The sequence below is a fragment of the Psammomys obesus genome, unplaced genomic scaffold (genome assembly GCF_907164565.1).
Source record: "Psammomys obesus unplaced genomic scaffold, mPsaObe1.curated_primary_1811, whole genome shotgun sequence".
Classification (NCBI taxonomy): Eukaryota; Metazoa; Chordata; class Mammalia; order Rodentia; family Muridae; genus Psammomys; species Psammomys obesus.
Genome location: NW_026586173.1, coordinates 12,978,695 through 13,004,724, shown reverse-complemented (window position 1 = coordinate 13,004,724; position 26,030 = coordinate 12,978,695). Strand labels below are relative to the sequence as shown.

Here is a 26,030-nt window from a genome sequence, read left to right as displayed (position 1 = left end):
TTATTACTCCATATACTAGTTATCAAGTACAAGTGCTATGTTCTACCATTGATATATGGGCTATTTTAAAATGTTCATATTAAAAAAAAAATAGATAATCATTATCCTAAACATCCCTTACTTCAGTTTGTGACAAATCATGCTTTTATCTTTCCAAAAATCACTAAAAATCAGCCCATTGATGGAGCTATCGATGTTTTCACTGATGGGTCCAGTACTGGGCTTGGAAGCTTTGTGGTCAATAGACAGACGGTTCAAAAGGCTTTTCCTTATACCTCCCCTCAATTAGTGGAATGTGCCATTGTTGCTGAGGTCCTAAAGAGATTTTCAAAACCATTAAACATAGTCTCGGACTCTCATTATGTGGTTCACACAGTCAAAATTCTAAAAACAATAGGGTTTATTAATAGTAAAAGTCAAGTGATACAGGTCTTTACAAAAATACAACAGTCTATTAGACACAAAATGGCTCCCTTCTTTATTCAACACATGAGAGCTCATACTTTGCTACCTGGACCCATGACAAAAGCTAATGCCTTGACAGACAAGGCTACTAAACAGATTTTTGTCTACAAAGACCCTCTACAAGAGGCTACAGCCTTCCATGATCTCTACCATATAAATGCTAACACTCTTAGATAGAAATTTGAGATACCCCGGGCTTTGGCCCGGGATATTGTCTTAAAGTGTAATAACTATACAGACTTCAGATCATCACCCGTAGTGGGGGTTAATCCCAGAGGATTACAACCGCTTCATATTTGACAAATGGATATAACTCATGTCCCGGCTTTTAGAAAATTAAAATATGTCCATGTCTCTGTTGACACCTGCTCGGGAATAGTTCATGCCACCCCTCTCCCGGGAAAAAAAGTTACACATGTTATAACCCACTGCTTAAAAGCGTGGGCTGCCTGGGACAAGCCCATACAGATCAAAACTGATAATGGGCCAACATATACGTCAAAAACTTTTCAACAGTTTTGTTTAAAGATGAGCGTTCGCCATATCACCGGCCTACCTTACAATCCTAGGGGGCAAGGTGTGATAAAACAGACTCATTATACCTTAAAAATGATTCTTCAAAAACAAAAAGGGGGAATAGGCCCCATTACTATGGGACCTAGGACTAAGATTTCCCTTGTCCTATTTACTATAAATTTTTTAAATCTGGATTCTGAAGGACGGTCTGCTACAGACAGACATGTCAGTCACAGGACATCAAAAGAAACAATAAAATAAAAGGATGTTCTTGATAATCAATGGAAAGGACCTATTTTAATAAGATCCAGGGGAGCTGTTTGTGTTTTTCTGCAGGATCAAGAAAATCCGATTTGGGTTCCAGCGCGTCTGACCAGGGTGGTCAAGCAAGATGAGCCTGACCCTAACTTTGATCCTGATCCTGAGCGGAGTGCAGATGAACCTAGAGGTGGAGACCCAGGAGATCCGATGGGGGATCCTATCAGCATTCCCACGACCAATGCCAGTCATGTATGATGCACAAGTCTTCCCCCGGCTCTTTACCACCAATGACTCCATAGGGCTACCATATTTGCCAATGTCTCAAGACATAGCCCCAATGCCGGTCAATAACACCCAGCCAAATAACGGCAGTCTTTGTTTCACAACCAACCAAACTTATGCTGATTCATGTATAGGGTTAGAAAATTTTTCTTATGCCAAGTTAGGGAAAGAGACCACCAAGAACGGAGTGATTTCAGCCAATGCCACGATCCTTTTTAGATGGTGGCCACAGAACAACTCATCTGATGAGAAACGCAGTGATCAAAAGTATCAACCTCAGTACGCCCCCTTTTACATTGGCGGGCGTGTGGACTCTTCATCTATTTTCCCATAGACGGGCTGTCAGAGTCACAGAGCACATCTGCTCCAAAATAGACTCTTTACCTTTTCACCCTTAGAGGGGTATGGAAATTATACCGTTATGGATCCCTGGAGCTACGATATTGATCCCTTTGATGCTTGGCTGCTGTGTGGTGTCGGTGACAGTTGTACAGATCTTTCGCCCATGGTCACCATTTTGGGCGGAGCGACAGTTACTCCAACTATGTATTCAAATATTTCATCTGGTGATATATCTGCGACAGTATTAGGAAAACCAAAGTTGGTAAAATCCACCCCAGTCTGTGTTTGGCCTCCATTTGTTTGGATAGTTTGTAATCATAGTGGATGTTTCTATGCTCTGTGCTGAAATGCTAGTGATTATGATTTGGCTACTGTAGCCCGCATGCCCCGTTTTCCACCTATTCCGGTGAGGACTAGTAGTTCTTTGACTCTAGTTCGTCAAAAGCGTGATTTTGGTATCACCGCAGCAATAGTGGCTATTATAGCCACTGCGGCGGTTGGAGCCTCCCTGACTGTATCAGCCTTAACATTAAATGGCCAGGTTGCCACGGCTCAAACCCTCAATAATTTGTCAGCATCAGTTAGTGAAGCGATAGATATACAGGCTTCCATGAATAATCAGTTAAGAGGAGGATTAATGATAGTTAATCAACGTATTGATTTAGTTCAAAAACAGCTAGAGATTTTGTGACAGCTGGCTCAGTTGGGATGTGAGGTTAAATTGCCAGGAATCTGTGTAACTTCTATTCAATATAACAATTTTACTAAGGCTACAAATTTATCCATAGAATTGTCTCGTTTGCTACAATCTAATTGGTCCGCCGAATTTGATGAGACAATGAGAAAATTACGCCTAACAATTGTTCAAATTAATTCCACTTGCCTAGATGTTTCTGTTACTCAAGGATTATTTAACTGGTTGTCCTCTACATTTTCCTATTTTAAAAAATGGATTGGTGTAGAAATGTTTGACATGTCTATGCTCGCGGGGCTGTTCCTCTGTTTTTGGTTGCTCTGCCGTTTTAAGAGACAACAACATCTTAAAAATGTGGCCATGGTGCAGGCTATGTTGGCTGTAGAGCAGAGAACATCTCCCCAAGTCTGGCTTAATATGCTCAACCGCTGAGACGCTGTCTGGACTTGTAACACTCCTGAAGGGCACAGGTTCCCATTACACCAGGATGCTGTTCAAGACAGACCTCTACACCTCCCAGGGCTCAGGTTCCCATTGCACGGGACTCAAGGTGCGGAGGGTCTCCTACACTGTGTAAATTCCTTGATCGCTGATGCTGTTGGCTCAACAGGCTGATCGGTAAACTCATAGTGTGTTAATTTTCTGATTGAGATGGCCTTTAATATTTATAAAAGGGGGAGATGTCGGGAGCCGCTCCCGCCATTGCAAGATGGCGCCGGCTTCCTGTTTCCTGGTTCTTCTTGCCAACGCCGCCCTGCAGTTTACGCATGCGCAGCTTTATGCTAATGTGGGTTCAGGCTGCACTCCAATTGCCAGCCATATGCTTATGAAGACTTGAGCAGAGCACCAATTACAGACGGACAGGTCGCCTTGCTGGCTATTTAAGCAGAGCGCTGCCCGGGGTCTAGGTCCTTCACCATCTGCTGGAAAGAGCTACACAATAAACTTGCCACTGAAGAAATCCTCGGTTGTTGCGTCGTCCTTATCGGCAAAGGCCGTACGCGACACTGCTGCCAGGTTGAGAAAGGACACAGGCACCTCGAACATGGACGTCTGTCTGCTGACCCTGGGAAAAGACTTTCCTAGGCAGTTATCTCTAATTGTCAGGAAACCCTGCTGCTAAGGTCGAAGTGCACTATTACCTTGGACAGTCCCTCAGTGCAAAATGGAGGGCTCCCTTTGTGGCTGAGGCTTCTTTTCTGCATACCCCCTACCTGAAGAATGTCATGTAGTCCTTAGAAAAATCACAGGTCCAAGACCAGTGCCCAATGACCTCAGGAATGAGGTAAAGCCACAGGGCATGGGACCCCTTCACTTTAGAATTCCTACTTTTGGGTGAACAGGCATAAAACAGTCCCAGAAGCCAAAGAGCCACATGGGCAGGCTTATCACAACAAGAACATTACTTCTCAGTAGCAAGTTGTCTTAATTTCTGTTTGTGGCTGCAATAACCCCAAAACAGGCAACTCCAGAGAGAAAGGATTTCCCCCGGTTCACAGCTCTTGGGGTAGTGGCTGTCATGGTAGGAGGTATATCCCACAACCTAAGGTAAAGACTATTTGAATTCCACAGTGGAGAAGTCACTGCAGCAGGAACAAGGAACTGAGAGATGACATTTCAGCAGGGCACAGGAAGTAGCACTGAAACTGAAAGCAAGACAAGACTACATCACCGGAACTGCCGGCCCCCAGGCCAGCACCAAGGGTCTTTCTTCCCTATGAAAGCTCATGATCCGGCTTTTGCGCTCAGCACTGTCTTCCTGGCTCCTACTAGGACAGTCTGTTTACAAACGTCACATACATTCCTTGCCCGACCCTAGAGTCTTCCAATTCCTCCCCATAGACAATACCTTCAGGTTCTTCACAACGACCCCACTTCTTCACTCTCCATTTGTGAAGCTTCTTCTCCGTGTGAAAGCCCTAAAGTACCCTGGGCGCTAGCGCTATAGAACTGTGGCCTGCACACACTTCACAGCCACATGATTTCCTGTTCAAATCCATCCATCTCTGTTCACGGGGCTCTCCAGCTGAGCTGTCCGCTGCCGTTACTTGTGACTTGAGGTTGAAAGCTATCCTGCGTTCTTTTCCACGTGTTCACGTTCCCTGAGACACAGGGAGTCTTGACTCACAGGAGAAAGCTTTCCCGCATCTGCTACATTCGAACGGCTCTTACCGGAGTGAACGGTACTTTGGTGTCGAAGGAGGTTCGGCTTGCGGGAGAAAGCTTTCCCGCAGTCTCCGCATTCATAGGGCTTATCCCCCAGGTGGGTTCTCCCGTGCACGAGGAGCTGTGACTTATAGTAGAAATACTTCCCACATGCCGGACATACATACGGGTATTCATCCGCGTGCACCATCCCGTGCAGCGTGAGGTGGGATCTGCAGTGGAAAACCTCTCCGCAGTCCGCACACTCGTAGCGCCTCTGGCCTGCATGACCCCTCTCGTGCAGCACCAGCTGCGGCTTCCGGTAGAAGGAGGCCCCGCACTCCGTGCACCGATGGGGCTTCTCGGCCGGGTGGGCCTTGAGATGCGCGGTGAGGTCCGACCGGCAGGAGAAGGCCTTCTCGCAGGGCGCGCAGGCGAAGGGCCTCTCGCCCGAGTGGCTCCTCCGGTGCCGGGTGAGGTGCGCCTTGTGGAGGAAGGACCGCCCGCACTGCGGGCAGGCGAAGGGCCGCTGGCCGGCGTGGGCCCTCCGGTGGCGGGCGAGCCGCGCGCGGCAGGGGAAGGCCCGCGGGCACTCGGCGCAGGCGAACGGCCGCTCGCCCGTGTGGGCCCGCCGGTGGCGGGCGAGGTGCGCCGGGCGGGAGAAGGCGCGGCCGCAGTCGGCGCAGGCGTGGGGCCTCCGGCCCGCGTGGACCCTCCGGTGCTGAGCGAGGCCCGCCCTGTGGGGGAAGGCCCGGCCGCACTCGGCGCACGCGTGCGGCCTCTCGCCCGTGTGGAGCAGCCGGTGCAGGGCGAGGTTCCGCTTGGTGCGGAGCGCCCTGCCGCAGGCCTCGCACGCGTAGGGGCCCCCGCTCGGGAGGGCCCCCTGGCGGCCTGGAGGTCCGGGGTCCGCCCCGCGGCCGCCTGCGTGTGCATGGAGCCTCTGGGCCGCAGGGGCCTTCGGGCTCCCTGGAGCGCGCGAGCCCTCAGCGCCCTCCAGGCCTCCCTTCCCTTCCCTGGCCCTCCGATCGGACACAGGAGGAAGAGCCGCCTCTCGGGTGTGAGGCCTCTGGCTCCCGGTGCGCCGAGAGCTCTGACATAACGTTCTCCCAGGTGCTTCGCTTTCACAGGATTTTGACCCTTCATGGACCTTCTGCTGCGCCTTTAGCTCTACCTGGAAATAAAAGAATTTGTTGTATTTCTCATCCCTAGAGACAGGCTCCTGTCCTGGCTTAGGTTCTTGAGGCTCTGTGGGGTGTGATTTCCCAGTCGTATTTCCATTTCTCATGCATACACACCTTGCATGCGGAGTCCAGATTTACAGCACCGAGTCCTGACTACCTTAACAGTGGTCACATCACTTCACACGATCCCTGCCTTAGACGACACATATAACGTTTTCTTAGTGTTTTTGCTAGTTTTCCGAGACAGGGTTTCTCTGTGTAGCCCTGGCTGTCCTGGACTCACTTTGCAGACCAGGCTGGCCTCGAACTCACAGAGATCCACCTGCATCTCCTCCCCGAGTGCTGGGATCACAGGCCTGTGCCACCACGCCCAGCTTACTATAATATCTTTGAAATGAAACTTCTCTATGTACCATTTGTTGAGTGAGAGGATACCCCCGGCCAAATACACCAAAGCTCTCTGTTCTCATGGCAAAGAAGACATGCAGGATGCAAGAGAGCTTTGCCAGCTGCATTAAAAATTGAGTTATTCTCCACTCTAATTTCTGAGGCCACTCTGTAACATCTAGAGACACAGCACATTCTTGCCTGGGTTAAGTGTTTTGAGCGTGGGGAAGACATGAGCACATCCACGCTCGTGGCGTGTGTCTGTTTCTGTGCAGGTGTACACGCACAGGCGTGTTTGGGAGTGGAGACCAGAGGTTGACATGTAGGGCCTTTTCCGATCACGACCTTACGTTTTGAGAAAGGGTCTCCCAGTAAAGGTGGAGCTTGCTGTCTGGACAGTTTAGAGGTCCAGATGTCCTTTCTCATTCTGCTGGCCACCAGGATAACAGCTGCCTCTGGCCACACCTGGCTTGAAACATGGGTGCTGGTCCTTGTGCTTGCAAGGCGACACTTTACCCACTGAACCCACATGCCCGCCACACATAAAACTCTCTTTATGGTCAGGCTTAAGGTAAGTGCCCAAATTTAATGTTTTACTTACAATCTTTTCATTTGATGCCTTGTTTTGGGTGGTTCCAACTTGCCACAAATTTTTCTGGCTGGTGACAATCGGGGCAGTCAATACATGAACATCTAAAATTAGATTTAAAACATCCCCATTTATGAATCACACGTCAGTCTCTTTTATGCAACTCCACACATAAAGTCACCTAGAGCGTCTCTTTCACACGTGAAATGGTCGTATTAAGTAGCTATACCCAGGATGTAGACATAGGTAAATGTTCTCTCTCCTAAGTAGGAATATAGGTTAGAGAAGAGATTCCTACATACGTGTTTAAAATGGTTGAGTTCACCCTGGGCAAAAGCAATAGAATACTCCTTGGGGTTGGTGAGGAAAGCGTCGTCTTCCTCCAAAAGGAGAAGACACCCTCTCCCAACTTCTCCCTTCACCCCTTGTTTTACACATCTCCTTCACCTTCTAGACTGCTGCGCTTTCTAAAACGACAATAAATATTTGTATTAAAAATAAAATAGCCAGCAGCTCATTGTGCAAGTGCACTTTTCTGTGCGTAGGTGAAAATTTCAAATAAAAATCTGTGTACACTGGAGACAGGGGTTCACTTGGTCCCTTCTAGCTGGCCTAGAACTTGCTCTGTAGCCCAGGGTGGCCTCTGCCTCTGCCTCCCAAGTGCACCGCCACACCCTCAAGTGCAAAATTTAAGGCCTCATTTCCAACATATTAGTTATACAACACACACACTCTCCCACTCTTGCCTTCCAGTTGGCTCATCGCTCCTATGGAATCCTCCCAATTCTACTTTTCTGGTTTTGACTTTAATTCCACATTCAGTGTGTGGTACAAAACACATACTTTCCATTTCAATTCTAACGTATTCCGCTTGACATGACAGAGTGTCCTTCCACCCATGTTTCTGAAAGACCACGGCCCCATTCTTACTGATGGCTGAGTAACACACTTTACATGCAACTCATCCATGAGTCTAAGGATGAGGACACACTCGGATACCATACCCTGGCAGTAAACATGGGCCCATGTGTTTACCTCTACTCTGTCCCTTACTTTAATTCCACCATGCATACAGGCGGGAGAAGGACACCTGCCCCATAACGGTAGTTCTATTTTTCATTTTAGAAAAACAAAACAAAACAAATAAAAAAAGATCCCGAGGGAATGGAGAACTGCACATTATCAACAGTGTGGAAGCTTTTAAGTTTTAAAATCATCATTATTCTGTGCACAAGGTAAGGGTGAATATAGGCCTACACAGAGCCTCGAACTTGTCGTTTTGGGGTTTGTCTGGGTAGTCTGTCTCCTCCTGGTGTTCTGGGATATTGATGTCAACTGGCATAACCTGGCGAGGCATGCCACTTCACTTATTAAAACATTGGTTCACAAAGGTTCCGGGCACATATATCTATATTTGAGATCCCTCCATCGTGAGACAGCACATAAAGTTTCAGGATGAGCGGCCTTACTTCGGCTTCTCACATGCTTCAAAGATTATAAGAAAACCTAATGCTGATTTCTTTCACATCCAGTTTGTTTCAAATATCACTTTCTACCTGTGCAGTCTTCGTTTTCATCAGTGAGATTTCTTCCAAAAGCAAATGAAAGCAGGTGTTTGTGAGAAATTAGTTGGCTCGGGTATGCCTCGGTGCAAAAGCTGAAGTGACTGATAGTAAGAGCTGCTGTTGAAAAACAAGCACAAACGTCTCCCTTCACAAAGTTAGAGGCTTTCTGGTTTACCAAGCTAATTCGCTGTGGACACTTTCCTCATGCCTGTGTTTACTCTAGTAGAGAGACTTATTCATCAGCAGTGGGTTTAGGTAAAAGTCGGCAAAAAAAGCTCAACATGGCAAGAGCTGATGAATTTCCTTCTTGCTGACCTTCCGTGCTCAACATGCCTCTACTGACCTGGGAGGCTCCTGCCCGAGGCTTCTGCCACATCCCACGGCCCAAGTCCATGCTCCAATTTGAAGATCAGCTCAGGTTTGGTCAGACAGTGCCCTGAAAGTGTGAAATAATAGACAAATGATGCTGAGTGCAGGTCAGGTCTATAAAATAACAAATAGCTCCAATTCATAAATGGTGCTATAATCGGCGACTTAAAAACCGTTAGCATAGCTTTTTCTTTGATAACTATCTTCAGGGTCATTAAACTGCATATTAGCCTGATGTGATGGTTTTAAGAAAACAGAAGTGGTAGGAAGGCACAATGAAATAGAAAGACAACACCTATGGTATTTAGGACAAATGAGAACATGATCATAAAAAGGCTGGTTCGTGAGGAGACAGCGTTCTGTAGGTGACAACACAAACACAACTCACGGGAGCCATCCTTGGATGAGAAAGCCTTCCTCCTGGGTGAGTGAGTGGAACCATCAGAATTTGGAAGCTACTATGTGGATCACACAAATGAAAGAGCTCAGGTAGGCACGCCAATGTTTACAGCACACCCCAGTCTGATCGGCTTCCTCAGTCAGCCCCTCTTGGTCCCTGCAAATCCTTACCACACTGCAGAAATCCTTGACTAGCTTCAGGCATCTGCCTGATCCCCTGTGAAATGTGAGCACTGTCTGAAGTGGCCACTCTACTGGCTAAGCCAGACACCAGGAAGTACCAGCGTTTCCCTTCAAGGATCGACAAATTGTTAAGATGTATGAGGCCCACACACAGGCTCTTCTCATGGAGCTGGAACACCACAAGAGACAGGAATGGTTGCCCAGAAACATGGTATGAAGTTTTTAAGTTAACTTTATGAAGACAAAAGCCAACTTTTGTAAGAAACCATAAAATATTTTCAGATAAATGACTGCAAGCAAGTACTTTGGTTAATAAAAATAGGTTACAAAAATTTTAATTTTACACATATTTTGTTATTAAAATTTCTTTTATTGAACTAAGAAAAATGTAAAGAGCCAACATGGCATACACTTCCAAATGCTGCCTCTAAGTGGGAAACGGCTCCGAATATTCTTGAGGATGAGTAGTACAGCAAGAACACATGGTCACAACCAGCTATTAAATAGTATTAAATGGAAAGCAATCCCTCGCCTACTTCTTAGGGAGCTCCCTCCCTTCTTGTGCTTGGAAAAAGGAGGAGGGCAAAAGCACTTGCGCTAGTTTTTAAAAGCTGCTTACTATAGTGGGCAGCACTCTCTGGAATGGGAGGGTTTGACCATCACTATGACTGTAGTACCAAATACAAAACAGGACTTTGAAGTTTGTACATGATGTATGTGGTCATCTACTCCCCTCCTCCCAGCATATATGTCTATGTAAACATAAACATGCATGTACACACGTAAACATAGGCTTGAGCCTCAGTGGGGAAGGCGTGTGCTGTTGCTAACACTGCTTCCTTATTTTCAGCCAGATTGCCTAACTATAGTTAGCAAGGATCCAGCGGGGCACAGCACAGGCTCCCTGACCTCAGAGCACACTGCCCTCCCCAGGCTAGGCTAAGCTGCCAAAAACAACCAGGGATCCAGTTAGAAATCTCAATTATTTAAATAAATTTTATATTGCCTTGTTTTTCATCTTAGAGAAGTATTTGTCATGACACGTTAAAACCATGTAATTTCCTCTCATTTCTCTTGCTTTTGGCTTAATAGTTGTTTGCAACCAGCACCAAATACTTGCTTACAGCTAAATTTACGGAACTCCACTTTAAATCTTTATAACTGTGAATTTCATAGCTTTTCAGCTGTAACTACATGTGTTGTGAAGATGTAAACATGTTTTATAGTTTTCCTAAATACAAGCACACCAGTTGGAAATCAGTTTGAATCATTGATAAGATTTTGTGTTTGATTTTATATAACAAGCTTATTATATATATATATATATTTTTTTTTTTGCGGGGGGAGAGCCAAAAGCTTGACAGAGGAAGAACTCAATTCATGAACAAGGGGTGGGGGAGTAAAATTCTAAAAGATTCCAAAGTCAAAATATTTGGGGCTGGGAGATGACTTGGTGGGTGAAAGGGCTGTGCAAACAGAAGGACCCGACTCAGACACCCAGCACCAAGCAAAAACACACAATCACACCTGAAGACTTAGCACATGCATTTGTAAGCAGTGCCCCTCTGGGGAGACAGGAGACGGAGAGAAACCAGTCCCCAGCAAGCTCCCAGGCCAGCTGACTGAAAACAGCACTAAAGCAAAGAAACCCCATCTCAAGGTGTAAGACCAGGATGGATATCCACAATTTTCCATCGATCTCCACGTACATACACACGGCAGGTAATACACCACCTGAGCCCCCAAAACCTCTGCTCATCAATTAAAGAAAAAAAAAAAAAGCCTTAGGAATGTTCCAGAAGAGAAGGGAAAAGACATTGCAATACCCAGTCATTGAAAGGATTGGATATTGGGAGAGACATGAGCATCCAGGTCCAGGAAGCTGAAAGGGAACCTATCAGACCTGAGCAACAATGACCCTGTCAAATACAGTGAAACTGGAAACTCCAAGACAAACAGAATCTAAATACTTCCAGAGGGCAGGGTAATGATACCGTCTGGAGGAACAACCAAGATTTCAGCTGTTACCACAGACACGGGCATCACAAATGTTCCCCAAACTAGGCAGGAGCGCAGCAATCAATTACAGATGTGGCGTTCCTAATGTACAAGAGGTGCCAAAGTTCTCAACAAAACTGGAAAAACAACACATGGAGAGAGTATAAGCGGCCAGGTGTGGTGGTGCATGCTTTCAATTCAAGTACTTGGGAGGCAGAGGCAGGTGGAGGGAGCTCTGTGAGGTTGAGGCCAGACTGGTCTACAGAGCAAATTCCAGGCAGCCAGCACTACACAGAGAAACCAGCCTCAAAAGACAAACAAACAAAACAGAGAAGATTATAAAAAAGTCTCATATGTGTTTCATCCCAGGGACCCCACTGTAACAGGCCCTGAGATCTCAGCACAACTGATTCCATGATGGAAGTGCCTGCCATTCAGGCCATAAATCTCCTCACATAGACAGGACTGCCAGCCAAAACTAAAGCAAAGGCCTGATCCATCAAAGCCCATAGTTCTGGAAAAGACTCTAAAGGTATTAACCTTGCTTTTAGGCTTCTGCAGTTCCGCTTCTGTGTAACTGCTCTTGTTAACTGAGGCACACCAACCCAGGATATGGTTTTTGTGCTTAAAAGCTCACCCTGAGAAAGGCTCAGGGCTGCACTGGGATCCTGAACAGACAGGGTAGTTGCCAGCCCAACTAATAAAGATGTTCTAAACCATGTCCGAGCAGTCTTCTCTGGCGAATACCCCACAATACCACACATAAATTCCCAAGTTTAAACCACCACATTTACACAGTGGGCATAGTCATGTGAACGCCACCATAGAAGCATAGGGCCCTTTAAGAATACCGTACCCACCTTCACATAAGCCCTCCACGTGTCAGATGACTATCCCCCCCCCCCCCCCCCCCCCCCCCCCCCCCCCCACGGCCGGCAAGTCCCCCCCCCCCCCCCCCCGCCCCCAGCCCACAGCAGAAGGGGTGGAGAAAGCACATGTTTCCTGTAAGGCCTGGAACACGAGAAGGATGTGCTCTTTCACCACGACTTTCCAACATAGCATCGAGGTCTCTAGACACGTGTATCTGATAGTGAGAGACAAAGGCCACCAGGACCAGAGAGGTGTCTCATTGACTCCCAGCATCCACATGACGGCTCTCATTAGCTATAACTCCAGTTTCAGGGGATCCAGTGCTCTCTTCTGGCCTCTTCAAACACCAGGCCTGTATGTGGTACACAGAGGTACACTCAGGCAAAACAACAAATCCAAAAAAAAATTTTTTTAAGTAGAAAGGAGAACACAACAGTGTCCTTATTTAGAGAGCAAAGGATGCTATGTAGAGAAAGAATTAAGGTTTTTAAAACCCTGTGTGTGTGAGGGGGGTGGATGATGACAAGACAACAGGTTACAAAATACAAACGCAAAACACCAAAAGCCACACCTCATGTGTTCATGAAGAATGAAACTGCAGAGAAATGCAGAACTCAACCCCATTCAAAGTGGCCCCTGAAGACATTTTAAAGTCTTTTCTTAGCCGGGAGTGGAAACCCATGCCTTAACTCTTCACACTCAGAAGCATGAGCACCTCTATGGAGAAAAAAAAAATAAAAGAAAAGAAATCCACTTATTAAAATGGTTCAGTAATTTTATTGTTTATTGCCATCCTGGGGATTGAATTATAGCGTCTTGGACATATTAGAAAGCTGTTTACCACTGGGCTATAACCTCAACCTATTTTAAAAGTTAATTAACCAAGAAGTAAAAAATAGCACAATGAAATAGAAAATAAGCTAAAGATGACACAGTCCCTTGAAACAATGGAAAGGTCCTGGGATCCAGAACTCTACCGTACGGGAACTGCTATGATGGTGAGGCCAGCTTGGGCTACATAAATTTAAGACCATCCCAGGATACAGGGAAATCTTGTTTCACAAAACCAAGAGAAGAAAAATCCCCAAAACATTGCATTCCAAGTTTGTGGTTAGAAGAATAATGTTCAGATCCATAAAAAAGTTAGAGTCAATGAAATCACAATCTTAATTTCAATGACAGTCTTCATAGACCAGAAAAGGATGTCCTTAACAATATCTCAACATCTCAAGCAACACACAGAAGCACCAAAGACTCAAATGGTGTAAACAACCTTGATCAAAACAAACTTAAAGCCTTTGCAATACTAGCCTTCAACGCCTTCTCCAGAGATAGGAACCGAAAAGGTAAGGTCCCGGGAGACAGATAAACGGACGGAACACAATGGGCACTCTAAATAGAAAATCTGGCATACCTGGTGCTAAGCTCTACGATAAGAGAAATGCTGTGCCTCCAGAGTGCTGGGATTAAAGGCTGCACCACCACACAGCTGGCTATCAACCCTGAGTTCCTTTCAGAGAAGCTCTAGGCAGATAAAATACTGCCCTCTCCAGGGAGAAAAAAAAAGGGGGGGGGAGCGATTGTAAGAAGTTCAAAGGATCCACCAAGCAGTCAAATTCCAGTGGCTGGCACTGGTGGATCTCTTGCTAATGTCACGGCCAAGAAGAATCAGGAAAGCTCAGGGAGAGCACGCTATCAGGGCCGCCAAGGAAGCAAAAAGGGCCAAGCTGGTGCCTAAGAAGAACTTCCAAAAGAGCAGCACCCAAGCGGGAAAGCAGGAGCCAGTGACGGTGTTTACTCTGCTCATTGGTGAAAAGGACTAAATGGGTAAACTCTAAAATAAGCCAACTAAGTACAAAACCACAAGCAAAGGCAAACTTTTACTCCTTTTAAAACATTTGTCGATTTCCGGCTCTCAACTGAGGCTGTGTGGCCGTCTGGTCCCAGGGCACGCCTTTTTCAGGTGTCTGAGTCAACCAAAGGCAGCGAAGGAGTCCAAGAAAGCCGCCCCCAGATAGAACCCCAGAGTCCAGACTGCCAGTGTCACCAGGACCCTGCATAATTGAAATATCTTCAGGACTCCATGTTGCAAGAAGAGAAGGTTAATGGCCTAACCCCAGAGGAAGAGCTTGCCTGCAGGGAGAGATTTTTCTGTTCAGATACCCATCATTGCTTCCTGGCTTTTGTTTTATCTTTTCTGTAAAGCTGTAAACAGGAAAGGCAAAGAAACCTAAGAACGTAAACCCTAGGCACTGCGGACAGATTGTAAATAAATCCATTTTCCTCCCTCATACAAACCCCCCCCCATCTCCAGTGTTTTAGCAGAGCTACGGACCACTGACCACCCACCAACGGATTTTCACAAACTCATTCAGACGGGAAGTTCTCATGCGTAAGTGGTGCTAGGAAACAGGACATTGACTCGGTAACAGACACCTCATTGTCACCATACAACTCAACTAAAAACGGATCCAAAGTTAAATAGGAGACTTGAAAAACCACGAAGCTCCTCGAACAGACAGGCAACATTTTGATACAATGGTGTAGACAGTGTTTTAACTAATATATGTGAAAAACAGGAACAGAAGCAAAAATGAACAGATGGGATGACATCAATGTCAAAATCACCTATACCAAAAAGCAAGCAACTAATAGAAGAAATCAACATTGTCTCTTTTGTGAAGCCGCGTCCGTCCTGGACTCTGTAGACCAGGCTGGCCTGGAACTCACAGAGATCCCGCTGCCTCTGCCTTTCCAAGTGCTGGGATTACAGGCATGAGCCACTGAGACTGGCTTAAAAACAACACTCCTGTAACAAGACATTAATTTCCACGACACGTGAGGACACTGAACACCGGAACAGCAGGAAGAGCCTCTAAATTTGTAGCGAATGGATGTTTACTCTGTATCTTCCCCAGAAAGGTCGGAGACAGACAGTGAAATGTGTACACACAAACCCGTATGTTATCCAAGCTCCAAGAAGGAGAGATGACAGCTGCGGAAAGACAAATGAGGATGGAGAAATGAGTCTATTCCCTATGGAAGTAATGGGTAATTTACGCTCTACAGAACAGCAATGCATATATGATCGAGAGCCACTAAGTCCTTCAAAATATTTATCGGGAAAAAAATTTTTAAATGTTCACAGTAGGGAGAAATAATGCCCTGCTGATAAACCCATCTTTTACCGTCATGAGATCTTTACAAACGCTGTAAGCGGCCTGCAAAACCGCACACTGTTCTCAAAAACATGCATCCTGTCCTGTTACAATGTGTCCAGTGAAGTGTGTAACATAGAAGTGGAAAGTAACGGTTGCTGGGAGTCCTCACCCAGGAAGAGCAGGCTGCGGTAGTTCTCCAGCATCACGTCCCTGTACAGGCTCCTCTGGGCCGCGCTCAGCTCCTGCCACTCCTGCCAGGTGAAGCGCACGGCCACGTCCTCGAACGACACCAACCCCTGAAACGACACGTTTCTCTTCAACCCAAGTCTTCAGCTTTTGGAACAGAAAGCGGGGAGGGGGGGGGGCGTGCTATTCTGTGTATGTGTCCCACGGTCTTACAGCGTTTGATTTGTCTCACGAGAGAACGGAAGACCAGCGCCGAAACCCGCTAATGGAAGGGTCCCAACACAGATGGGGTTCTAGGGCCAGGAATCGAGCCTGACGTCCCAGGGCCAGGATCGTCCGGGCCCCAGGCTGAACACCCCAAACCGCAGATGTGGAATCTCGGGAACCGGACGGCGGGAGCCCTCGGAGGCAGAGATCGGGGGACCCAGGGGCACAGACAACGGAGAGCCAAGGGCCAGGTTACAGCCTTCCCGCGCAGCACGACACGCGCCCCGGGACCAGGGAAGCACAGGACGCCCGGGGCCCGGAGCCCACCCAGCCGCGTTCCACAGCGGGGCACCTGCCACCGACGCACCATTTCAGGATTCCTGGACACCCGGAGTCCTCACTGCGGTTCTCAAGGGGTACCAGGCGATACGCAGACCTTCCCGGGACTTGCGGGCTCAGAGCGCGCACACGCGGACAGGGCGCAGGATGGAGAGCAGACGGCTCAGGTGGCGCCGGTGGCCAGGTGGAGGTCACAGGACTGGAAGCCCGCCCTTACTCTCTGTCTGTGTGTCTGATTGGACATCCCTCACCACCCCCCCCCAAAGCCTCAGAGACAGGGCTTCCTGTCCCTCCTTCTCAGATCCTAAGCGACAGTAAAGGTCACCGATCATAGGTGAATTTGAAAAGATCGACAAGTTCTTGACTGAAGGTATTTTAAGGCAGGACTTCCTGTGGCGAAACCAGCCCCAATCTCATATACACATGGAACCTTCCAGTTAAGATCATACATGTATTTACATGTGTACATATATGTATTTATACATAGAAATCGTATCATGATTTTTTTTTTTTCCTGAAATAAGGTCTCTCCAGGTAGCCCTGTTCTGGAACTTGCCTTGTAGACCAGGACTGAACTGACAAGAGACCCACCTGACTCTGCATTCCTAGGGATGGCCTAAAAGGTGTAGGCCACTGTTAATCCCACAGATTCGAGGAGAACGCCCACTGACCCAAATCATCAGGGCCAAATTAATTAAAGCAAGCTTTTTTTATTCACGTGCACAGGCTGTCTGTCCCTAAAGGCAGGTTCAAAAGATCAGCATTGGACATGGGGAAGGTTAGGGGTTTATCAGTCAGGTTTAAAAATGGGGGACTTGGCACTCAAACAGGCAGGGTTACAGAAGCGGAACGTGAGCACAAACAAAAGTCACAGCAGGCTGGAGAGGTGGCTCAGAGGTTAAGGGCACTATTTTCTGCCAGGCCAGTTCCATTTCTGCGCTTGCTGGTTTAATGCCGCAGCCTTGCAGTGGAACACGTCTGGATGTGAGACAAGCATGAATTAGATAAACAGGGATGAGGCGTGGACACGTTTAGTTAGTGGCAGGCGCCGTGCTTAAGAATAGTTTTCTTTTTTAAAATTTCTTTATTTCTTTACGGTGTGTGAGTGTTCTATCCGCATGTACACCTGCAGGCCAGAAGAGGGCACCAGATTTCAATATAGATGACTATGAGCCATCACGTGGTTTCTGGGAACTGAACTCAGGACCTCTGGAAGAGCAAACAGTGTTCTTAACTGTTGAGCCATCTCTCCAGCCCTCAAGGGCTGGTTTTAAAAATCTCTTCAGGCTCTCTGACCATCTTCCCATGGGGGGTGCAGTCTTGCCAGGCCTCAGAGGAAGATAATGCAGCCAGTCCTGATGAGACCTGATAGGCTAGGGTCAGATAGAAGGAGAGGAGGACTTCCCCATCAGTGGATGTTGTGCCTGAATCACGATATCCCAAAAGACCACCACCAGGAGCCGAGTCCGTTGCAAACCACATGAGGATCTTTTTATTACAAATTACAAACTGCAGCTCGGGCTCACAGCCCCCACCGCCAAAGCCGAGAGTGGAGAGGCCCATGCTCAGGTTAGTTGGGTGATTTAAAGATTCTGGTCCTTCCCAGCATGCCCAATGCAGGGGCGATTCCTGCCTGGCAAGCATCTATTGGTCAAAATGCTACATTTTGAATTGATTGGCTATAGGAAGGTCCCCAAACCATTAATGATGTGGTGTCCCTCCCTAGGGGGATGGGCCAGTTTCCCAGCAACTGTATCTCTAGTGGGTGGGGAAAGAATGCAGTAAGGGGGTTCTTCCCCTCAGGGCATTACTGGACCTCACCCAGCTAGTTTAGGCCTTAAAGTTTAATAATAATGACTGATTCTTAATCTTTTGGTCTCTCATGGACTAGGGGAGGGGCATAAGAGGAGAAGAGGATGGTATTGGGAGAAGATGAGGGAGGGGGCCACAGCCAGGATACAAAGTGAATAAATTGTAATAAATAATAATAATTAATAAAAAATATTTTTAAAAAAATCTCTTGTCTTCTGGTTTTCTTTGGAAGAATGGACATAAGCAATTTCATCTCTCTGGTTTGAAACAAGGCCTCATTACCAAGCCTACGCTGACCTTGTTCTGCCCAGTTCACAGACCCCAAAAGACAGGAATAAATAGACTCCCCTATAAATATATGAGGTTCTTTTTGTTGTAAATTACAAGCTGCAGCTTGGGCCCACACCCCCCACCGCCAAAGTGGTGGGAGCCAAGCACCGTGCTCAGGTTAGTTGGTGATTTAAAGATTCTGGTCCCTCCCAGCATGCCCAAGGCAGGTGTGATTCCTGCCCGGCAAGCATCTATTGTTCAAAATGCTGCATTTTGAATTGATTGGCTATAGGAAGGTCCCCAGACCATTAATGACCTGGTGTCTCTCCCTAGGGGGATGGGCCAGTTTCCTAGTAACTACCTCTAGTGGGTGGGGAAAGAATACAGTAAAGTGGTTCTTCCCCTCGGGGCATTCCTGGACTTCTCCACCCACCTAGTTCAAGCCTTAAAGAATAGCTGCTAATTTTTAATCTTTTGGTCTCTCAACCTCAAACTTCCGCCCTGCTGTTTCAGTGCTGGGATTACAGGCAGGTGTTACCATGGCAGCGTGGCTTTATTTCAGACTACCGTCCCTAGATCCCTAGTCTCTGAGCGATGTTCTCTGCAGACACTGCTGATTCATCCTGTTTGGTCTGAATCGATTCCTTCCTTGGGGGAGGGGCAATGACAGACATGGGGAAATTAGTGCCAGGAAATCCCTTAGGCTTAGTTTAAGCATCTGAGATATGAAAGTGGCTCTTAGGGGCACACCGAGGTCCACTCTGCTTGTCCTGCTCTGTAAAATGCTCGTGTTTGTCAGAGCAACACTTCTGGAGAATGTCAGCAGTTTAGTTATAAGGCTTTTCAAAGCCACAGTGAACAAGGGTAGAGCTGTCTTGAAAATTAAGTAATCGTGTGCAGGTACATACTTATTCGATACCTATGGGTCTTTAGAAGAACCAGTCTATTCTAAATTTTAAATGTCTCACAAAGTTGGGAAGCATGCTAGTTACTGTACACAGGTTATGTGTGTCCTGTGGCCAATCCTCAGTCGTTCCCCTCTGGAGCTGAAGGCCCGGAGGATTCCTGGAGAGGGGCTGGTCTTCCGTCTACACTGGAATGCCTGAGAAGAGACGGAAGACCTCTGCAACAGCAGGGTAGGGGAGCTTGCTGGCGAAAACGAGGGTAACTAAGGCAAAAACAGTTCCCTCTCCCGCGTCTTTATATAGACTGCCACTCTATTGAGGGCGGCTCCGCCTGCTTGAAACAGTGCAACCACGAAAACCCCTCACAGGAGTGCGAGGCCGCTTAGTTGATTCCAGAGTCAGTCAGGTTCACACCCAAGATCAGCTACAATGCAGAGCATGGCGGTGCACGCCTGAAATCTTATGACCGGCTAGGTGGAGGCAGGAGGGACTTCCGGGCCAGCCTGGGCTAGTTGGCACCATGTTTTAAAACACAATGCGCGCGCGCGCACACACACACACACACACACACACACACACACACACACACACACAACCCCTCTAATCGAGGAAGGAAACGATGGTCCACCACCTACAGGACACATCACTCAGGCATCACGGCCCAAAGCTGCCTGCAGCCCTGCAGGACAGTGCAGCCCTCAGGACCTTGGAACTCGAGTTCGTGGTTAGGAGGTATTTCCCCCTGGCGGGCAGGGGGAGACTGTCCGTCAGGACCTGACACGGGCCCGGGTGTGCCTATGGCTGCCACTGCCTTCAAGGCTCACCACACGGCTGTGAACACTTAAAATAAACAGAGCTTCTGATCTTGGTGCATTTTTGCAGGGGCCACGTGGCTGCAGTGACGACGTCATTAGGCACAGGGAGGCCGGGGACGGCTCTTAGCGCCTCCGGGCCCTGCTCCGGCGTCTCACCTACCCTGTCCTGCGGTGCCATCCCGGCTGCCACCATTAGTGCTGACCCTCATTTCCGCTTCTATCTCCGGCTGTTGCTGCCTGCAGTTCCAGCCTCTGCTTACGCTTCCTTCTCCAGCCTCCGCTCTCACCTGCCAGGGTGCCTTCAGTCCTCCACGGTCCCCTCGGTGGCCTTGCCCACCCTGGGGTGGCCTTGCTCACTCTGCCTGTATCCACTCCATCCTGCGCCGACCCCATCCGAGACTCAACACAAACCTTGGGGCATCCCTATCACCCGATCTGGGCCAAGCCACCAGCTCACGCTACAGTAACTTCTACTGTAAATCCTTGTTGTTCTGAGAAAGTCTGTTGTTTTCGAGCAAATATGAGTCTGTGGACAAATAGGTTAAAAGCAATATGGGTTCCTACTGATGCTTCCAGATACATAGGGGCATAGACGCTGCCTAGTCATGGTGGTGGACTTACCTGAGAGCTGCTGGGACCCCATGAGAAAGGGCTTGTCAAGCACAGTACCGTTGGCGGGCAGTTATTGAATCTGTTTCTCAGGTTAGTCAGGCGGCTCTCACCACCACCTCTTCACTGGGCATGTGGCACATTCGCAATAGGCCCATTTGTCTTCATTTCTAATCCACTGCAATTCTCCCCAAATCCTAGCAATTAAAAAAAAAAAAAAAACCTGACTACAGCAATATTGGGACAGTCACACATATTTCAATGGGCTTTGGTGCCTGTGTAGAATGTGTCTTCGTCCGTACTTCCACAGAGAAATATTTCATCACCCTCTTAAGCACCTGTCCCAAAGAGTTTCCCATGTCCTATGGTTGGAGATGTAGGAAACTGTAGGACGCAGGGCCTGACTCCCTTTAGAATCGCTGGGTTAACTGGTGCAAGCTACACGTCTGCAGGATAGACCACCACAGTACAAGAGAACTTTTTTGTTTGTTTTTTGAAGACAGGGTTTCCCTGTGTAGCCCCGGCTGTCCTTGAACTCTCTCTGTAGACCAGCCTGCCTTCAAACTCACTTGCCTCTGCCTCCAGGAATTAAAGGCACTCGCCACCACACCCAGCGAACAAGAGAACTTCTGATTGTCCATGCCACCACAGCCAGGGAGCTGAGCATGACATGGACATGCCACTTCCTGTTACCAGATCCTTCATTCCGCTCTATCCCTTGAAGGTGATAAACAGACCTTTTATCTTCCAAAATGTAAAACTGATTTTTTCAACTAAGCGTACGGGGAATATTAAAATAAGTTTATCTATTGCGTTGGGGTCTGTGTTGTACCTGCATGAAACTCAGGAGAACGCTGACATAGGAGGAGGCCCCTCAAAGAAGGTCAAGCGGGCTCCCACCAGAAACACCTGTCAACCCAGAGAGAGGCAGGGTGGGGTTTTTAAAGCCCAAAGCACCATTCTATCACACCAGAAGCAGGCTGTGGGGGTCAGGTGGACATTTCAAAGGTTTCAAAGCTTTAGTTGACTAAGGCAATTTGTTTCATGATGTAAGACCATGGGCCTCCTGAAGCTGCAGGTGGGTTCTCCTGAGATTGACTGCCTCAGCTGGCTGTGCTCAGCCCCGGCTGGGGAGCTGTCTGTCGGATGGAGCACACAAGACGGAGTGAGCTAAAACCAGGACAAAAGGGTTCAGCCCGGCCTCATCTTCCTCACTGCCGCCCTTGTGGTTGGTTCCATCTAGCTGGCACTGGTCTTACCGTCAGCTCTTCCAAGGCTGCAAGCAAGGAGACTCAACCATTTCGCCTCATCCAGGCTCACCTCAGCAACTCCCCTCCACATTGCAATAACCACTGTGCGCCTGCTCAGTAAGCCTCCCTGTCCCAGGATCTGAAATTTAGGGGAGCCTTTCTGCTCAGAGGGGGAAGTGAAGAATCTACTTGAAAGGTGATGAGCCTGGACTATAGGAGCTGCCTGGGTTTCCATTTCTAAAGGAGGCAGCACAGGCAACAGCACAAGAAAAATCAGTGTCAGTCAGCGTCCCTGTGATCTTCAACTGGAAAGTGTTTGGGCAAAGGTTTTCTGTCGCAGAGAAACCTATGAGTTTGGAGGAAATATATGAATTTAATTTGCCAAAAAAAAAAGTATGCACAGATAAGTAAATTTATTCCTTAGTCAGAAATTCTGGCCTAAGGTCCCAGGGAGGGTTAGGGACAGTGCCTCCCAGACTATACCTACCACCAGTGTCCCTCATCTTCCTGGGCACTTCTGGGTGACTAAGGCAATTTTTATTGCCAAACCTATTGCAGGTTACTATGGAGAAAAGACATATGAGAACATCTCACTTCATTTTAAAATGTGTGTGTGTGTGTGTGTGTGTGCATGCCCACGTGTGTCCTTTGAAAGACAGCCAGGACTCTTTTAACTGCTGAGCCACTGTTCTAGCCCCATCCTTGCTCAAATAAAGCATTTGTGTCTTCCTCACACTATAGAGAATAGTAGAACGGGCTGAGGAGTTCTGAGGATCAGTCAGTCATGGACAGGGAAATCATGTGTGAGGCATCGGAGAGCTTCCAACGCCTGGTTCTTTTCCCTCGGATGACACGTCCTCTCCCGACACACAGACCCCTAGGGAGTCAGAGAAGCGGAAGAGTGAGACTCAGTGAAAACATACAGAGAATAAACGATTTTATTTCAACCCAGAGAGGGAACCCTGATGGGATAAAGCCAACATGGCGTATGGCGTGAATCAAGGTGCAATGTAAGAAAAAATGAGGGAAGTTGATTGTCAGTGGATTGGACCACAGCCTATAGTGCTAATGAAAGCAACTGGCTGAGGGTTGCTTTCTTTCTCCTACTTGGATAGATTATGAATACCCAAGGTGGACCTTCCTTTGTGCCACCAACTTTGAAGGCTAGAAACATTGCTCCTTGGCATTGAAAACCACAGTTTTTCAGCAGTGAGTTCTTAGCCTCAAAAGCTTAAGGTCTGGTTATGCTAACCAGCTTCTGTACCTTCGAGTCAGTCAGGGTTTTGTTGTTGTTGTTTTATGACAGCCAATGTTTTGGGGGCGGGGAATGGGTCTCTAGGGGATGGGCCTGGGGCTCTCACTGCACAGCTGGTTTGTTGGAACTGCCTCCAGAATCCTGTGGCTTCATAACCTCTGGTAAAGAGTTTAAGTTAGCCTGGGTGACTCCATTTTGAAATGAGGAGCCTTCTTGACCTGGAGCTGAACTCAGGTACCAGGAAATATCACAGAATATGCATTGGCAGAAAACAAAGTTAACTCTCCTAGCAACAGCCTCCAGGAAACATCACAGAATAAATACTTGGTAGAAAACAGAGACAATCTCCCTGGCAATAATCAATGAGAATCGGTTGGGAAAATTCTCCCCAATGTTCCAGATGTGGTTTAGAAGAATGGCAATTGTGATTATGTAAAAGGTCACCTTGCCTCAGGTGACCTCACCTCTCATCAGTAATCAGTTTACCCCTCCAGAACTTCTGTAGCAGGGAAGCTGGAGTGGAGTCAGTTTTAACCCCTCCAGAACTTCTGTGGCAGGGAAGTTGGAGTGGGGATCAATTTTAGCCTTTCTGGAACTTCTGTGGCAGAGAAGTCCGGGAAAAGCCAGGTTTTGGGTTTTACTTTGTCTCTGCGTGTGATTAATTGTCTCTTGCTTGGTGTTGTGCCAGGAGTTACTGCTTCAGTTCTGTAGATGAGCATCATAAAACAAACTCCATGATAATTTTGGAGGGGTTTTTGTTTTCCTTACCTTACAGGTGTTATATTTAAGATTTACCATTAATTGTCTACAGTAATTTTCAACATAAACTTTATTTAGCAAGAATATTTTTAATATATACCCAGTGTTTGCCTACTGCCTGCTCTGCCACCCTGATGCATTTCCAAGTGCAATTGTGAATTTCAGCATCTGTTTTGAGGTACTTCTGGGTAGAGCCTCTCAGAGGACAACTCTGTTGGGCTCCTGTCTTCAAGCTTAGCAGAGTATCGTTCATAGTGTCAGGGGCTGGCTCTCTCCGGTAAGGTAGGTCTTGGGTTGGACCAGGCATTGATTGGCATTCCCTCAATCTCCTCTATCTGCTCCATCTTTATCCCTGCACGTCTTGTAGGCAGGGTAAATTTGGGGTCAAAGTTTTTGTGGGTGGGTTGGAGTTCCCCTCCCTGATAATGCACTTGCTGTGTGTCCTCAAGCAGTAAAATTTATGCAATGGAGGTGTAGTGGTTTGAATGACAATGTCCTCCAAAGGCTCATGTATTTCAACACTTTGTCCCCAGTTACTGGAGCTGGTTGGGGAATAGGGTAGGAAATATGGCATAGTTGAAGCCTATCAATGGAGGCAGGTTTGAAAGTTTAAAGAGTCTCAGCATTTCCAGTTTTCTCCCTGCTTCATACCTACAGTAGAAGATGTGATAGTTCAGCATCCCATGCCAGCTGTGATGATGGCTGTCTCCATCCTGACATAACAGACTCTAGGTCTTTGTAACTATAAGCCAAAATAAACAATTTATTCTCTAAATTGCCTTGGTCATGGCATTTCATAACAGCAACAGAAAAGTAACTAACACAGGAGGTTACTAGACCTTCAACCCCCACTGTCTTCCTTGACACGTCAGACATTTCACGTGAGGGAGCACTATTCAACCGCTGACATATATACACAAAGATGTTCCAACTGGTAATCTCTGCTGTGCCTTTCTTTTTGGAACTATTCTCACACTTGTTAAGGAATCAGACCTTTACATCAACACACATACTCACACAGTCCTGAAAGGCAATAGAGAAAACAGTGGTATGATATAGACTAAGATTAAATTAAGATAAATCCCCTAATACAGACATAGGCGACAAAGCCAAGTTAGGACGGCCTAAAAGGAGGGCATTTTTCCTCATAGATGAACACCCCGAGACACTGCTGCCCCCAGAAACGAGTGATTTTAAAAACCACAGTGGTCATAACCACTGCCGCAGTTTCCTATGTGACATTCGATATCCAACACATTTCCATAAATGATCACACCTAATGACATTAGGGACCATGTCACACACACGCACATGCGCGTGCCATGTAATGTCACTCAGGGCCAGAATTGACCATTTTTAAGCTTTTACATCAACCTATGACATTTAACCACTTTTGCTCAAGGCATGTCCCGAGAGGGCCATACTAGGAAAGAAAATGTATAGTCTTCAGACTGTACACTGGGTAAGCCTGTGTTGATCTTTACAAGATAAAGGACTTGTAAAGGGAGAGGACTGCAGAACAGGCCTCCGTTCAGAAGGATGAAACGAAAACTGCTGATGTCAAGAACTTTAACTTAGTCGGCAGCTGGAAACAATCGTGTCCCTTATTTTCACATTTCTATATTAAAATGCTCCATCCCCCCACAGCCCTCTCACCCTATAGGTCTGTTGCTTGTATATTATGGGTTTTGTATTTTTGTTTTTAGGGGGTTTCTGCAGGGTCAGTGTGTGTCTATGTGTGTGGGTGTGTGGGTGTGTGTGTGTCTGTGTGTGGGTATGTACATCTATATGTGCTCTTTTTTGGGGGCTCTTTGTTTTTTCTGCTCATTTGTTGTCCTATTCAGGTTTGTGTGATTTTATTTTAACTTTTTATCCCCCCTTTTTTGACAGGGTTTCCCTGTGTAGCCCTGGCTGCCCTGGAACTCACTCTGTAAACCAGGCTGACCTCAAACTCAGAGATCCACCTGCATCTGCCTCCCAAGTGCTGGGACCACCACTGCCCAGCTCTTTTTTTTTCTTTTAAAAAGATGATTGTTTTCTAATGAGAGAGCAGGAAAGGATGTGGATTTAGGAGAGGAGGAAGAATCAATATATAGACCAGGCTGGCCTCGAAATAAAAAAGACCCATCTGTCTCTTCTTCCCAAGTGCTGGGATTCAAAGCATGACCCACCACTGCCCAGCGTGTATTTTGGTTTTAACATAAAATTTTTCCTAC

General features: G+C 47.2%; 2 protein-coding genes across 3 annotated transcripts in view; both read right to left on the bottom strand.

The window, feature by feature from the left end:
* Positions 1 to 341: 341 nt before the first annotated feature.
* Positions 342 to 16,245, bottom strand: LOC129672071 (zinc finger protein OZF-like). Its single transcript, XM_055601273.1, has 5 exons — positions 16,168 to 16,245; positions 15,577 to 15,703; positions 8,771 to 8,863; positions 6,875 to 6,966; positions 342 to 5,876 (listed from the first exon to the last, which is right to left on the bottom strand). The coding sequence occupies exons 1-5, from the start codon at positions 16,168 to 16,170 to the stop codon at positions 4,629 to 4,631; spliced, it is 1,563 nt and encodes a 520-aa protein (XP_055457248.1). The 5' UTR covers positions 16,171 to 16,245; the 3' UTR covers positions 342 to 4,628.
* A 4,348-nt stretch (positions 16,246 to 20,593) lies between these two features.
* LOC129672072 (zinc finger protein 39-like) overlaps positions 20,594 to 26,030 on the bottom strand; it is a 34,975-nt gene continuing 29,538 nt past the window's right edge. Inside the window, exon 9 of one of the 2 annotated variants that reach the window (XM_055601277.1) lies at positions 20,594 to 20,747. In XM_055601277.1, the coding sequence (XP_055457252.1) occupies positions 20,674 to 20,747 (74 nt within the window). In that variant the 3' untranslated portion in view covers positions 20,594 to 20,673. Of the gene's footprint in view, positions 20,748 to 24,498; positions 24,557 to 26,030 lie in introns of those variants that run through there. The other variant, XM_055601278.1, reaches the window with a different exon arrangement.